The sequence below is a fragment of the Plectropomus leopardus genome, chromosome 16, assembly GCF_008729295.1.
Source record: "Plectropomus leopardus isolate mb chromosome 16, YSFRI_Pleo_2.0, whole genome shotgun sequence".
Taxonomy (NCBI): domain Eukaryota; kingdom Metazoa; phylum Chordata; class Actinopteri; order Perciformes; family Serranidae; genus Plectropomus; species Plectropomus leopardus.
The window spans coordinates 28,072,190-28,085,309 of NC_056478.1; the positions used below are offsets into that span (position 1 = coordinate 28,072,190).

Genomic DNA, 13,120 nt, shown 5'->3' on the forward strand with positions numbered 1-13,120 from the left:
AATGGAAACTGAGAAAAGTGTTTGATTGGGGAAACATGGGGAAAAATGCAATGTCAAGAATGTCCGGGAAACTGAACACAAAACAAAGAAGGTGACAAGAAAATTATATTAAAATTAGCTGTAGTTAGATAAATTTGTTATCCAAAATAAGGAAAACATGTCCACAAAACATTTATAAACATATATGTAAAATTGTTTTAAATATATATTTTAAATTATGTTACAGTAATACACACACACACACACACACACACACACACATATATACTTATACTTTCTTAAGGTAATTTTTTTCTCACAAATAATTACGCCATTTCTTGTTAAAGAAATAAGAATGCCTAGAAGTTAATTTGCATAACAAGAAAACATACAATGAAATGTAAATATAGACAAAACCATTGCACATTATCCAAAAAAGTGAATGAATTAATGCATAATTGACGAGCTAAATGCCCATTTAAAAATCTCAAAAACTGTCCTGTTCATTAAAGGCATTAAAAGACCCCAAAAAATCTTTAAAAAAAAGTAACTGCTCCAAATCAAAGAGAACTAAAGATTAAAAAATGCCTTAATGAATATATAAAGTAATACAGAATCTATGAGAAACTTGCTATATTATATTTCATTATATTTTTTAGATTTTGTCACCTGCCGCCTGAATTTTATGTTTCCCTTTAGCACATTTCCACTAAAATTGGTGCATAAAAAAAATCACCAGACTGCAGGAAATGAAGTGCTCTGTGCTCCAAATTTCCTGCAGAAGGACCCCCAGACTCCGCATTTGTATGTGACCCCCAATGATAAAATGAGACCCACACCTTTGGAATTAAGGGTCAACATGTTGTTCAGGTTTTAAAGCCCTCTGAGACCTGATTTGTGATTATGGGCTCTATAGATCAGATTTTACTTGATTTGACTTTTTTTTTCTTCTCTTGATCTCTCCGCTGATTGTTCCGAATCTCCACCCACCCAGTGGCAGAGGTACCATTCAGGGTCTGATTATTGTGGGTTCACTCGTTGTGAGCTGTAAAGTCACAGAGCTGAGGGGCTCTCTCTCTATCTCTCTCTCACACACACACACACACACACACACACACACACACATGCTCAGTCTGTTAACATCCAAATCAAGTCTACAGTGGGAAAGGAAACACATAACAATGGATAATTATATTAGCATATGTGCAGACTATTCTGTGTTAAGCAACCTTGCAAAAATCTATATTTAAAAAAACAGTCACAATGGAGTTGTGGAAAATATTTAAGTACATTTGCGTAAGCAGTGTAATTACTTTTAGGCAACTGGTACTTACTTGCATAAAATAGGCCTAATGTACTTTTACTCCGCTATATTTAATGCCATATATGGGCAAAAGGTCAACTTTATTTTGGTCCAAATGATTTTTCATTATTTCTGGAAAAATAAAGATCCCCTCAGTCATGTGTAGAAAATATTCTGTATCTCATGTTTTTTGTTGTTGTTGTTGTTGTTGTTTTTTTAATAGTGGGTTATGTTTGCCTTAACTACTAAAAGTTCTGGGGAAAAATTCCAAAAGTTTGCTTCATTGCACTTAAAATGCTTTGTTTATCCACACATGAAATTACTTTTATTCGGGGTTTGTAAATTACATTGCTTTTTTTTCTTTTTTTTTTTTTTTAAGGAAAATAGTATTATTAAGGTTTTATTTTAATTGCAAATATTACTTTACCCAATGTGGTCATAATGTTGTGAAATGCAACATGAAAAGACAATCAAGGTACAGTGATTTAACAAAAAACTCAAATAAATTGACTGATTTATTTTATTGAATGGATAGTTTCATGCTACATCACTGGATTGTGTATTGGTTATAATTATTATTATACAGTATATTGTTTTCTGTAATAAACAAACAAAGTCAGACTTAATGCATTTTGCCTTGGCAGGAGCTCTTCGTTTATTGCAGAAAGACACCTTAACTTCTGAATAAAGGTCAAAGGTCAAATTTGAGCTCAAAATTTTCCATGTAGATGAATAGGCTAGTTTAATTAAAAATACAGAGTTGCCACATATTAATCTTATGCCTACAGTTAATTTATCTGGACACTAAAACAACTTTAAAGATTTTTTTTTTTTTTTTTTTTTTTTACAGTTTTACATTCTAGTGAATTAAGGTATTTTGCTTTATTACAACAGTGTAGTTATTTATATATGTATGTATGTGTATATATATATATATATATATATATTTATATATATATGGAACAAAAATAAGACTTTGTCCAAAGGGGAGGCCCTCATAGCATGCCGTCTATTTTGCCTCTATGCCAGGCTGGTCCCCACCTCCTCCCTCTGGCCACCAGCATAGTTTGGCCGCACTAGCCTACATAAAGTTTAACTCTGTGCCAGGATGAAAGTTAGTCTAAAATCAGAATTCAAAATAATACAAAACTTAAATTTACCATCCATGAACCCTGGAGCAATGAATTTTGGAACACTATTTGTTTTATGTCAGTAAAAAAAATGAGATAAGGATAAGGGAAAGCAACTGATCTCTACTTCAGATGCTCTTGTGTTAAAACAGAATCAAAGTCGCAATAAACAGATGTGCGTTCAACAAAGTCTTAAAGTGACATAAAAGGAAAAAGCAACAAACTTGAGTTGAGCTCATTGTTTTTCAGGAGAGCTATTTCAGCCACCCAGAATCCTCCTGGCATGGTCTTTTGTGGTGTGCGCGCGTGTATGTGCGTGCGTGTGTTTAGACCGACTGTACCAGAGCATCCCTTGCCATTTTCCTGAAGAAAACCCAAAAAATATCTTAACCAAGTTGTGACAACATTTCCTCCACCACCACCGCACATTCCCCTCTGAAAATCCCATCTCCTTCCGCACGTCCATTGGCCCTCGCTCCTCGTGACGCGTCCTCCTGCGCGCTCCGATTGGCCGCTCCTGCGCCCGTCTGTTTGAGTGACACCCGCCGAGCCACAGTCTCCTCCAGCGGCAGCAGACGCTATTTGAGTGGGGGGGACCAGCAGATTGTTGTACATAGAGCCGGTTTAGTGTCGTCAATGGGAAGCACACGAGACGGTGGCAAAGCGAGTTACGGTCTAGATTGAAATCCGCGGCTGCACCATGCTCTCCAGGTCCATCCCGTGTCTGTGGATTACATTTTGCCTTCATTTATGCTGTTATGTATACAGCGGAGAAGCACAGAATGCGAAGGAAGGTAAGTTCTTAAAGTTTGGACTCTTCCATCCCGTCGCGTGTTTGGGAGACATCCTCCAGAATTCATAACGAGGTGTCCAAATTCCGCATCTTTTTTTTTTGTCATATCTTCTCCTAAAATCGATGTTTTCGAAATCTGCATATTTTGTGTCCATCAGCAGTGCGGTCAGATGGAGGCCGGTGCGCGGGCATGACAGCGCTGTCTGCTGCCCGGGCTGTTCGCGAGCGACCTCTCGGTTGTTTTACGCACGCCAGTTTAAACGCCGTTAGAGCACGGTTTAAGACGCAGGAGCTGTTGTTTTTATCCCCCGCGCCAATGCGTTATCGGTATAACTAGCCTTGCCTCGTTATAGATTAACAATCTATCACAGCAAACTAGGTAATATCAGCGGATCGATCGTCCCAGCAGGCTCGCCTTTCTTTCCCCCTCTCTCTGGAAGTGCCGTCGATCTGGACGCAGCTTCAGAGGTTTGATTTCCTCCAAAGTGGCCTCGGCTCTCAAACAGTTCCAGTCTTGTTTCTTTAGAGGGGGAAAAGATTGACCATCATCCGTGAGCTGACTCAATTTGACAAGCTGTAAAACACAAAAAAAACAAGAGGGGGCTTAAATATGTCCAAAAGAAATGGCACTTTAAATGGATGCAATTCTGCGTAAATTGATGTAATTATGTCATGCGTAAAAAAACAGAAAATCACAGCACATGGATTGGTTTTCCCACCACCAATAATACATTAATAACGGAGCGCAGTGTGGATGTTATAGCTGATATGAAATATATAAACCTCTGCATTTACATGCGGGATTTCGCAGACATCCAGAGATTATAATATATATATATATTATATATTATATATATATATATATATATATATATATATATATATATATATATATTTTTTTTTTTTTTTTTACGCCGATGCGTCCTGGCTGCTGCTCCTCTCCTGATGGAGCTGTCTGCGGGTAGTGCATGCAATTAAAACAACTTCATTTTTAAAATATTGGTGCCGCTTTGCCCTTCGGAACATAAAACAGGCCGATTTGTCAATTCTCCCACACAGATTAAAACTGCAAACACGCCGCGCGTTACGTGCAGTTTTAGGACCGATTTGAGCTGAAAATATTCTTAAGCGCATGTATTGTGTGTGCGTCAGGATGGTAGCTTTTACAGTAACTCGACAACTTTCACTCCAACATGAGTTTTAATGCCCAAATGCGTAAAATGAACCCACATTTTTTAAAGAATAAACGCGCTTATTTTTATGCGTAATGGTTCCAAACACGCGTCTCAGCTTCTAGGCTCTTTATTTCTTCTCCGTACACACTGTCAGCGTCTTCATTTGTCTCGCACAAAGTTCCCTCGCAGACTCGAGGACCTGTCTGCTGCTGCAGTATATACATTTCTTATTGAATGTTTTAGCTGCTGCTGCTTGTGCTAGAAATTAGGTCACGCGTATATGCGCTATAGATACCGATGTGTGGCCTATCAGTAATACCCAACCCTCGGTGCCCCGGTGAGATTTAACCACCTGCCTCTCGGTTTCCTGTCACTAGTGATTCTGCTGGACTCCAAGGCACAGCAGACAGAACTGGAGTGGATCTCCTATCCTCCCAATGGGGTAAGTGTGCAGAAGCATCACACGGATGTAGCATATCTACAGTATATATTTCCTAGCTTTCTCTGATGTCCCACATCTGTGACATGAATAATAATGTTTAGAGAGGGAATGCAAGGGCGTAGGTTTTGTTTCAACATTTGGGGGGGACTCATTTTTGGGTGTACTCTACCAGAAAAGTGTCAAAAGCTCTCATTCTGGTATTTTTTTGCACCAAGTTGTGCATTTTCGGCATCAATTTATGCTGTAAATGTCTTCAGTTTTGTCAAAATAAAAGCCCCAGTGTACTCTCATGTTCTTTTAGGGGGATACAAATGCACACATCTTAAATATGTTAAGGTTAACGTGTCTACTGCTTCCTTCCCCTGAATTTTACACCTATGTGTGAAACCAACGCAAGGATCAGTAGCCGATATTTTCCCCCTGCCCTCAAAAGTCCTCTAAGAACGAGAGATAAAGAATGCACAAAGCTGTTTTCTGCTACTAAACTCTCTCGGCTTTTGACATTCAGAGCACAAAGGCCTTAAGCAACCCACATCCAACTTGCTAGTGTGATTAAAAGCAGACTGTGAGAAACTTTTTAAATAAATAATGTGAGCAGGAGCAGATAAACTGAGCACAATCATTCTTTAAAGATGTGTTTGTGCGATAGAGATGCAACCGCTAATCTCCCTTCATTCCCAGAAGTTTACTGTAAATAGTAAAGTCTGAAAAGGCTGTATTTCATATGTTTTTGGAATATTCACCTCCAGTTTGCCAATGATTGGATGTCTGTATCAGTTTGATGGCTAAATTCAACAGTGTGGCGTTCTCTGATTTATTTCTTAAAAAAATGTATGTCTTCTTGTTCCAGTGGGAAGAGATCAGCGGCTTGGATGAGAACTACACACCCATTCGCACATACCAGGTTTGCCAAGTCATGGAGCCCAATCAGAATAACTGGCTTCGGACTAACTGGATAGAGAAGGGCAATGCCCAGAGAATTTTTGTGGAACTGAAGTTCACCTTGAGGGATTGTAACAGCCTACCTGGAGTGGTGGGCACATGCAAGGAGACGTTCAACCTGTATTACCAGGAAACGGATTCTGAGGTGGGCAGGAGCTTACGGGAGAACCAGTATGTGAAAATTGACACGATCGCCGCAGATGAAAGCTTCACCCAGGGCGACCTGGGTGAGAGGAAGATGAAGCTGAATACAGAAGTGCGCATAATTGGCCCCCTGTCAAGGCGGGGTTTCTACCTGGCCTTCCAGGATGTCGGGGCGTGTATCGCCCTGGTGTCGGTCAAAGTTTATTACAAGAAGTGTTGGTCTATCATCGAGAACCTGGCCACGTTCCCCGACACGGTGACGGGATCGGAGTTCTCCTCACTGGTGGAGGTCGAGGGCATGTGCGTGAGCGACGCCGAGGAGGAGGCCGACAACTCCCCAAAGATGCACTGCAGCGCTGAAGGGGAATGGCTTGTGCCGATTGGGAAATGTATATGCAAAGCTGGATTTCACCAGAAAGGAGATGCATGTGAACGTGAGTACCTTTTTTTCTTTTTGGTCCAGACACAAGAATTTAATTTGGTCATTAGCATTCGCAGAGTTGTCTCTTCTTGAATTAACTTTTAGAAATCTGTCAAGGGTATCCTGTATTTCTTTCATCTAAAGAGGTGCGCCAAGAAAAAAAGATAATAAACCTGATTTGATCATGCAATTTCGGCATCACTGGCTGAATAGTTGGCAAATGGGATTAAAGCGGCTGATTTGACAGCAGTAAAGATGCATGAGGCCAAACAGTGTAATAATTGAAATCCATGTTAATTGATTACGAGGCCCTTCATAGCCACGATTCTGTTGACACTGGGATTAAATAATAACTTGCTCCTCAGCTCCAATACTTCTGCCTTCCCTGTTGGAGACGAGCCAAGACAATCACCAGCAGAATACACAGGTCTAGAGGAAGTCCAGCCAGTCCTTCAGTATCACTCTACCCGGGGCAAACGACCCCGGCAGAGAGGAAAAACAAATAGCCGGCATACTCTGGCATTTAGGCCTCGGGATATTTATGAAAGAGCCTAACAGGAAGGGCAAATGCAGCCTCGCTGTAGCTTGTTCTTTGCCTTGTTGCGGTGCCGGATCGTGCCGCTACAATTAACAATAACATGCATTCCATCACTTGAAGGGGATTATTTTCAGTGGGCACCTGACTTGAAAGATAAAAATCACCATGGATTAAAAGGGGGTGACTTAGGTCACGGAACTTAAGTGGCCTGTCTTGTCAAGCCCCCCCCTTTTTTTTTTTCTTTTTGCAAAGTGGGCAACCTCAATCTAAGCAGCTTATGAGGAGCAGCAGCCAGTAATAATTGAATGGAATGTGTCTAAGAACAAATTAGTGTCCCTGGCAGACAAGCTTTTATGCCACGCTGTCATCCATTAGGGACCCCACTGAGGGAGGTGTGTTAATGAAATGTATTAGGCCATGTAATTTAGAGCAACACAGCCCACCTCAAGTTGAGCTACATCTCTGATGTTAGCGGGCGATCGCTGATTCAACCCCACGGAGCTGCGTCTTATTGTTCTTGTTGTTTTAATATGCATAGATGGAAGATCCAGTTGTGCCCTTTGGTGGAAAGAAAGCCCATGATTTATTTCCACAGGGAGAGCAATGCAGCACAAACAGCCAATAGCTCTGGCTTGTCAAAGTTATTTTAGCAACCTTTTTCTTATTATGTCTTGGTGCAGAGCCCTCACAACCGAGGACTGTTGCATCTCAATATTAATTAATCTGTCCACGTGTCAACTAAAACAAATGCCGAGATATACTAGACAAGCAGTACCGTGAACCTACCCTCAGGTTGTTTAAAGTCTGAGGTAGAAGGCTCCTTAATGTGTACGTGGATCAAATTCCAGTCTTGACACTGCACCTTTATGAGCTTTATCTCCACTGAGGCATGAGAAGCCTTTGTATTAAGGGGTAGTTAATCTAAATAAAATGAGAATCACGGTGCACCATCAGCACTTCTTCCAGCAGCTCCACTGACATTAAATTGTCCATTCAGTAGTTTCCCCGAGCACAATCTAAAAGCTATTCAAAGTATTTCTATCAGTTGAACAGTGGAGCAATAAGTCCAAGTGGCTGTGACCGTTAAAAATGTGAAATCCTGGCATTTGGACCTCGGACTAGCTTGTCTTAGCAGTGTAAAAGCACGTCTTCATAATGGTGCCTCAGGGTAAAGCTGCACCTTTATTACAAAGGCTTCAGTTTGCTTCAAACAAAGTAGTTTGTACGATGTGCACATTTCTGAAGCAAAACGGGTTTGTACCTGTGTGGCAAACTAGAGGATGTGGTGAAAAGTCTGCTGTCACAGAGAGCAGGGAGGTGAACTGGACAAAAGGGGATAACAGTACAAACTTAAGAATAATCTCCCCTTAAAAATGTTTTGGTGTTGCACTCATTTGTACACAAAAAGTAATGGGAATGTATGAACATTTTTTAAAATGTATGAGCTCAAACCCATCTTTCTTCAACACCCCATCCTGTTGCTGTAAAAATGGGTCAGCGTATCCTCACAAAGATTGGTAAAATTTCTTACGAAAATGTGCAAAAAACTTGTATGTTAGGTACGTGTCACCTTGTAAGTGCTGCACAAATGACGTAACGTTCTTAATGTAATGTAACATACCTTATGTAAAGTGACGTACTTAATGTAAAGTTATGTACGTTTGGTTTTGGCAAGTAAAGTTACATAGGTAATGTTTGTGAAACATAGTGACAAAGTACCTTGAAATGATTTAAAGTTCACTTGATTTTTCCACGCTTCCAAACACTGATCTCCTGGGGAAAAGTCCTGTTTTTGTGACCCATCCAACACCCCAACCTGCCTTACTCCGGTCAGCACATTGATCAAGTGATCGCAGTCTTTCCGATTACGTGGCTTATACACAAATTACTGGTTCACGATTACGTTGGATATATACCGACTTTGGTGCGTTACCTTCAGTAGGTATACATAGAAATGGTGCATGAAAAGCCTAAATGGTTATACTCACCAAACTGTTGGTTTCAGAAAGCTGCCAAATTTGTTGCAAACCCTGTTGATTCCATGTTTCAAACTGTCGGTCAGCAACTTTTGAGCTATCTGAGAGATGAGACAAGTATTTATTTATTTATTTTTTGATAGGCCACTATAAAAGCACATTTTTATTTAAATGTTGAAACATATTTACTGTAGATTTTTTTTCACTACTTGCTGTGATGGAATTGCATTTACATTTTTGGACTGTTGGATGCCGTTGAATGATGCTACTTACACTTCTTTGAAAGCATGTTGATGCCTTACAGAAATACTTAGCCCACGAAATGGCAAATTTATATCAATTATTCACCAAATTACCTTAAATTTGTGAAGAAAACCTTGTTTTTCTTGCATTGGTTGTCCGCCTCCGTGATGAACATTATTCTTGAATTGAATTCATAGGAGTCCGCATTCAACAAAAGCAAAACTATATTAAAACATATGTTTGCAAACTCATACAATATTATCCAAGTCTCATTAATCCATTTGTATGCTCTGCTTTTCCCAGAAACATGCATTTTTACTAAAAATTTCCATTTTAAAACACCTCTTTTTAGCCAAAATGCATGTGTTTGGGAAGTACTGAGCATGCAAATGGATAAATGAGAGTTTTATTATACTCCACAAGTTTTGTGAGAGTTTGTAAACAGATATTATGATATAGTTTTGGGTTGTTAAGTGCAGTCACTGATTACTTCAGTCCATGAAGAATGTTGGCGCTTATTTTGATTCTTCGTTCACCACAAAGTAATGCAGGAAAAAGTTCTCACGAATTCAAGGTTACACCTGGCGAGTAATTGATACACAAATGGTCGTTTGCGGGTAAAGTAGTCCTTGCAGACAGTCCTTAACTGACTTAATCTAGTATCAGCAGTGTGCTATGATTATAACATGGCGCCGAGTAAAATATTCAGCCGCAGGGCGGGTGCAGGTGGAGTGAGCAAGTCGAGCTGTCAGTCATGTCATCTGAGGAGCCCCCTCTGTGGATGCAAAAGGCCTCCTCCGAAACGTGTTGTGATCCACTCATTCATCACCGTCAGCGAAGAGGGACCCCTTGTCTTTCACCCCTCTCCCCCCCACCCCCTCCCTCTGTCTCTCTTTAACTCTTTGTGTGGCAGTCTCTGGCAGTAAATGTCACTCTTCTTCTCCGCCTGCTGCGTTCACTGGTCTCAGTGTAATGGGTGTTGAAAAAGGCCAGTTGAAGTGTCCCCGCAGCCTGCGCGGGGCTTCATTTTGCGACGAAGTGCGTGTTGGGAAAATAGCTCCCATTCATCCGCTGGTCTTGTTCGGCGCTGGCTACTGGTGGCAATGGAGCCACAGAGTCGTTTAGATAGAGAGAGGGCCCTTGTGGGAGGACATTGGCGTCTTTGTTTGGCTCAATCCCGGGAATGTATGTTGTCCGATTTTGACACATCACATCATTGTGGTACTAAGTAACCAGTGGCTGTGAAATGATTAACTGTTGACCCTCGACCAGTAAAAGGGGGAGGCCTCTATCTATGCAAAAAAACTGATAAAACGCTCTCTATCTGGCTGCTATCGCTGCATGCTAACAAGAGAATTAATGAGAGGATACAGCATCCTGTAGACGCTGGCATCATCCATCTTGACTGTCAGGGAGTTGGACAGAAGTTAGTTGGAGACTGATTGATGATGGAGCCCCCTGAGGGAAAGGGGGCTGAGCGGTTGGGGTCTGACCGCGACACACTAACGTGTATGGAAGCCACCAGGCGGCCCAGGCAGCCAGGACCAGCTCCAGGCCTAAGAGAAAAAGCCGCATTTAGCATTTCAAATGAAGCCAGGAAGCCAAGAGTCAGGAGGTCCTCATACATCTTGATGCTCTCCTGATTGATAAGGTGTGAATTTAATACACCAAATGGCTGTCTTTTACAACTGCTCAGGAGCTTAATTATGCAAATGACAGGTGTGAGCCGAATCCACAAGAGACCCAAATGGACCTAAATCACTCAAGATTGAAATAAATTGGTGATGGATGGGAGCTCATCCTGTCACTGCCAGTGACTGCTTCCTGTGAATGGTTGCATTCTTCTACAGCCCAGGGCTTTTCCTCCTTGCTGTCTTGGCCTGGCAGGTAGCAGTCACACTCACAGATGTGCTATTCTCTGCTCAGGATGTTGCTACCAATACAGTTGGCAGGGTCCTAAAATTGATCACCTGGGAGAAGAGGGGAGGGCTTTGAGACATGAGATTTGGAGAAAAGTTTAGATGAATCATTGAAGTCATATGTTAAGTGGAAGCTCTCTGGTTTTATTCTTGTGCTATCTTTTTTTTATTTCTACAGATGTGAATGAAAAATGTTTGGGTTCTTTTACTCTTGGTCAAACAAAACAACAACAATCGACAATTTACGTTAAGGCTGCAATTTATGATTATTTTGTATTTTTGATTAATCGATGAGTTGTTTGGTATATAAAATGTCAGAAAATTGTTAAGAATGTAAATCAGTGCTCCCCCAAACCCAATATGATGTCCTGAAAGGTCTTGTTTTGTCCTCAGTTTACTGTCTTAGAGGAGTAAAGAAAGTATGTGAAAATATTCACATTTACGAATCCGATTTCTGAGAAATTTGACCATTTTTCCTTAATGCTCAAAGTGATGAATCGATTAGCAAAATAGTTGGCGATTAAATTAATAGTTGGAGACTAATGGATTAATTGATTAATCATTCAGCTCCAATTCCAATGTGAAAAGTTGGGCGGATTTTTGCTTTGAAAACCTTAACTGTTTTTAGATTCTCACAAAATAATTATCAAAATTGTTTGGCATATATTAATTCAGTTATTGTTTTTAGCTCTAAATATGTTAGTATTTTGGTGGATTGCATTTCTTTGATTTCGGTGTTTAGGACATTTGAAGAGTTTATCTATATTACGTGGTCAACTAGTAATACTGAAAGCATCTTAGGACTGATTTTTTATATCATCCCCAAAATAGCTCCTCTGTGCTCCATATGCTTTATGTAGTGGGGGAAAAAAAGAAAGAAATTGTGACTTTGTATCATGTTTCTGCAGCAGAGAGAACAATGCTTGTTCCAAGCACAAAAACGGCCAATGACAAGGCTGTTAGATTTTAGCTGAAGTTGCTCTGCTGAAAACAGATGTAGACTTGTCTTTGTCACCACAAGATATTACTGCATCCCTGTGCACCTCTTTTTCACTCTGATCTAATTCCTTCTCATTAGCACAAACTAAACCACACTTACTTCCTCGGGGGATGAAGAGAGGGCAGAATGTTTGAAATTGTGATTTGGCAAGCTGCGATTAAAAAAAAAAAGTATTTATTTTACTTCCACATCCAGTGCCCCCTTTTAAAATATACACTTCCAAACGAGGAGTAAGAGCAAGAAGAAGTTGTTTCCCGGGATACACTTGCTTCAGCTGGTGCCAGCAGTGCTTTCTGTGGGATCTGGCTTCCCAGTCAACATGTCAAATTAAATACAAATGGCTCATTTTACATGCGAAAAAAAAAATCACAGCGAGGCTCATTCACAAAGTCCTTTGGCTTGGTAAACATTTGTCTCAAAGTTACATTTGTATAAACTGCATCAGTGCTGGAAACAAAAGGCATGTCACCACTAATTATTTGCTTCCACTGGTTTCCAGGTTTAGAGATATCACACTGAGGTAAAGATACATCTAAAACATGTCATCTAAGCACAGAGAAGTGAGCTTAAAGAAGGACACGAGGCAGCCGCTGGTAATGGGTTTGTCTCTCACCTCTGCTGATAAGCTACAGCTACTGTCTCATGCATACATGAATATCAAGCAGCTGGAAAAGCTCGGTCCACTCAACATTTGTGGGTGCACAAACCTCGTTCAGAAAAGACTATAGGGAGCATAAAAAAACTCATGGGAATACTTTCCAAATATGTATTTTGTTTGTTTGTTTACTCTTTACTCTCAAGACGCTGTTGAAGTTTTCACTAGAGCCTGACTGATGCTGGATTTTTGTCGCCGATGTCAATACCAATATTAGTTGAGATACTGATATATAGTATTTTTTCCCTAAGATATGGTTACCAAACACACATTTTAATGTTTAACAATGAACTAAATGGCATCAGTTCAGTGAAACAGTAGTTTCATAACTATAGAGAATTTAACAATTATAAATTACCACAAGCTTATTCTTCTGCATTATGTTCTGTTAATAACAAACAAACAAAAAAAGCATAGTATTGGTACATTGGTTTTGACAGTTATTTCTTTGAAAAGAAGG

General features: G+C 40.2%; 1 protein-coding gene across 1 annotated transcript in view; it reads left to right on the plus strand.

The window, feature by feature from the left end:
* Nucleotides 1–3,022: 3,022 nt before the first annotated feature.
* LOC121955893 (ephrin type-A receptor 7-like) overlaps nucleotides 3,023–13,120 on the plus strand; it is a 70,705-nt gene continuing 60,607 nt past the window's right edge. Inside the window, exons 1-3 of the mRNA XM_042503977.1 lie at nucleotides 3,023–3,206; nucleotides 4,758–4,822; nucleotides 5,673–6,342. Coding sequence (XP_042359911.1) covers nucleotides 3,113–3,206; nucleotides 4,758–4,822; nucleotides 5,673–6,342 — 829 coding nt within the window. The 5' untranslated portion in view covers nucleotides 3,023–3,112. The remainder of the gene's footprint in view (nucleotides 3,207–4,757; nucleotides 4,823–5,672; nucleotides 6,343–13,120) is intronic.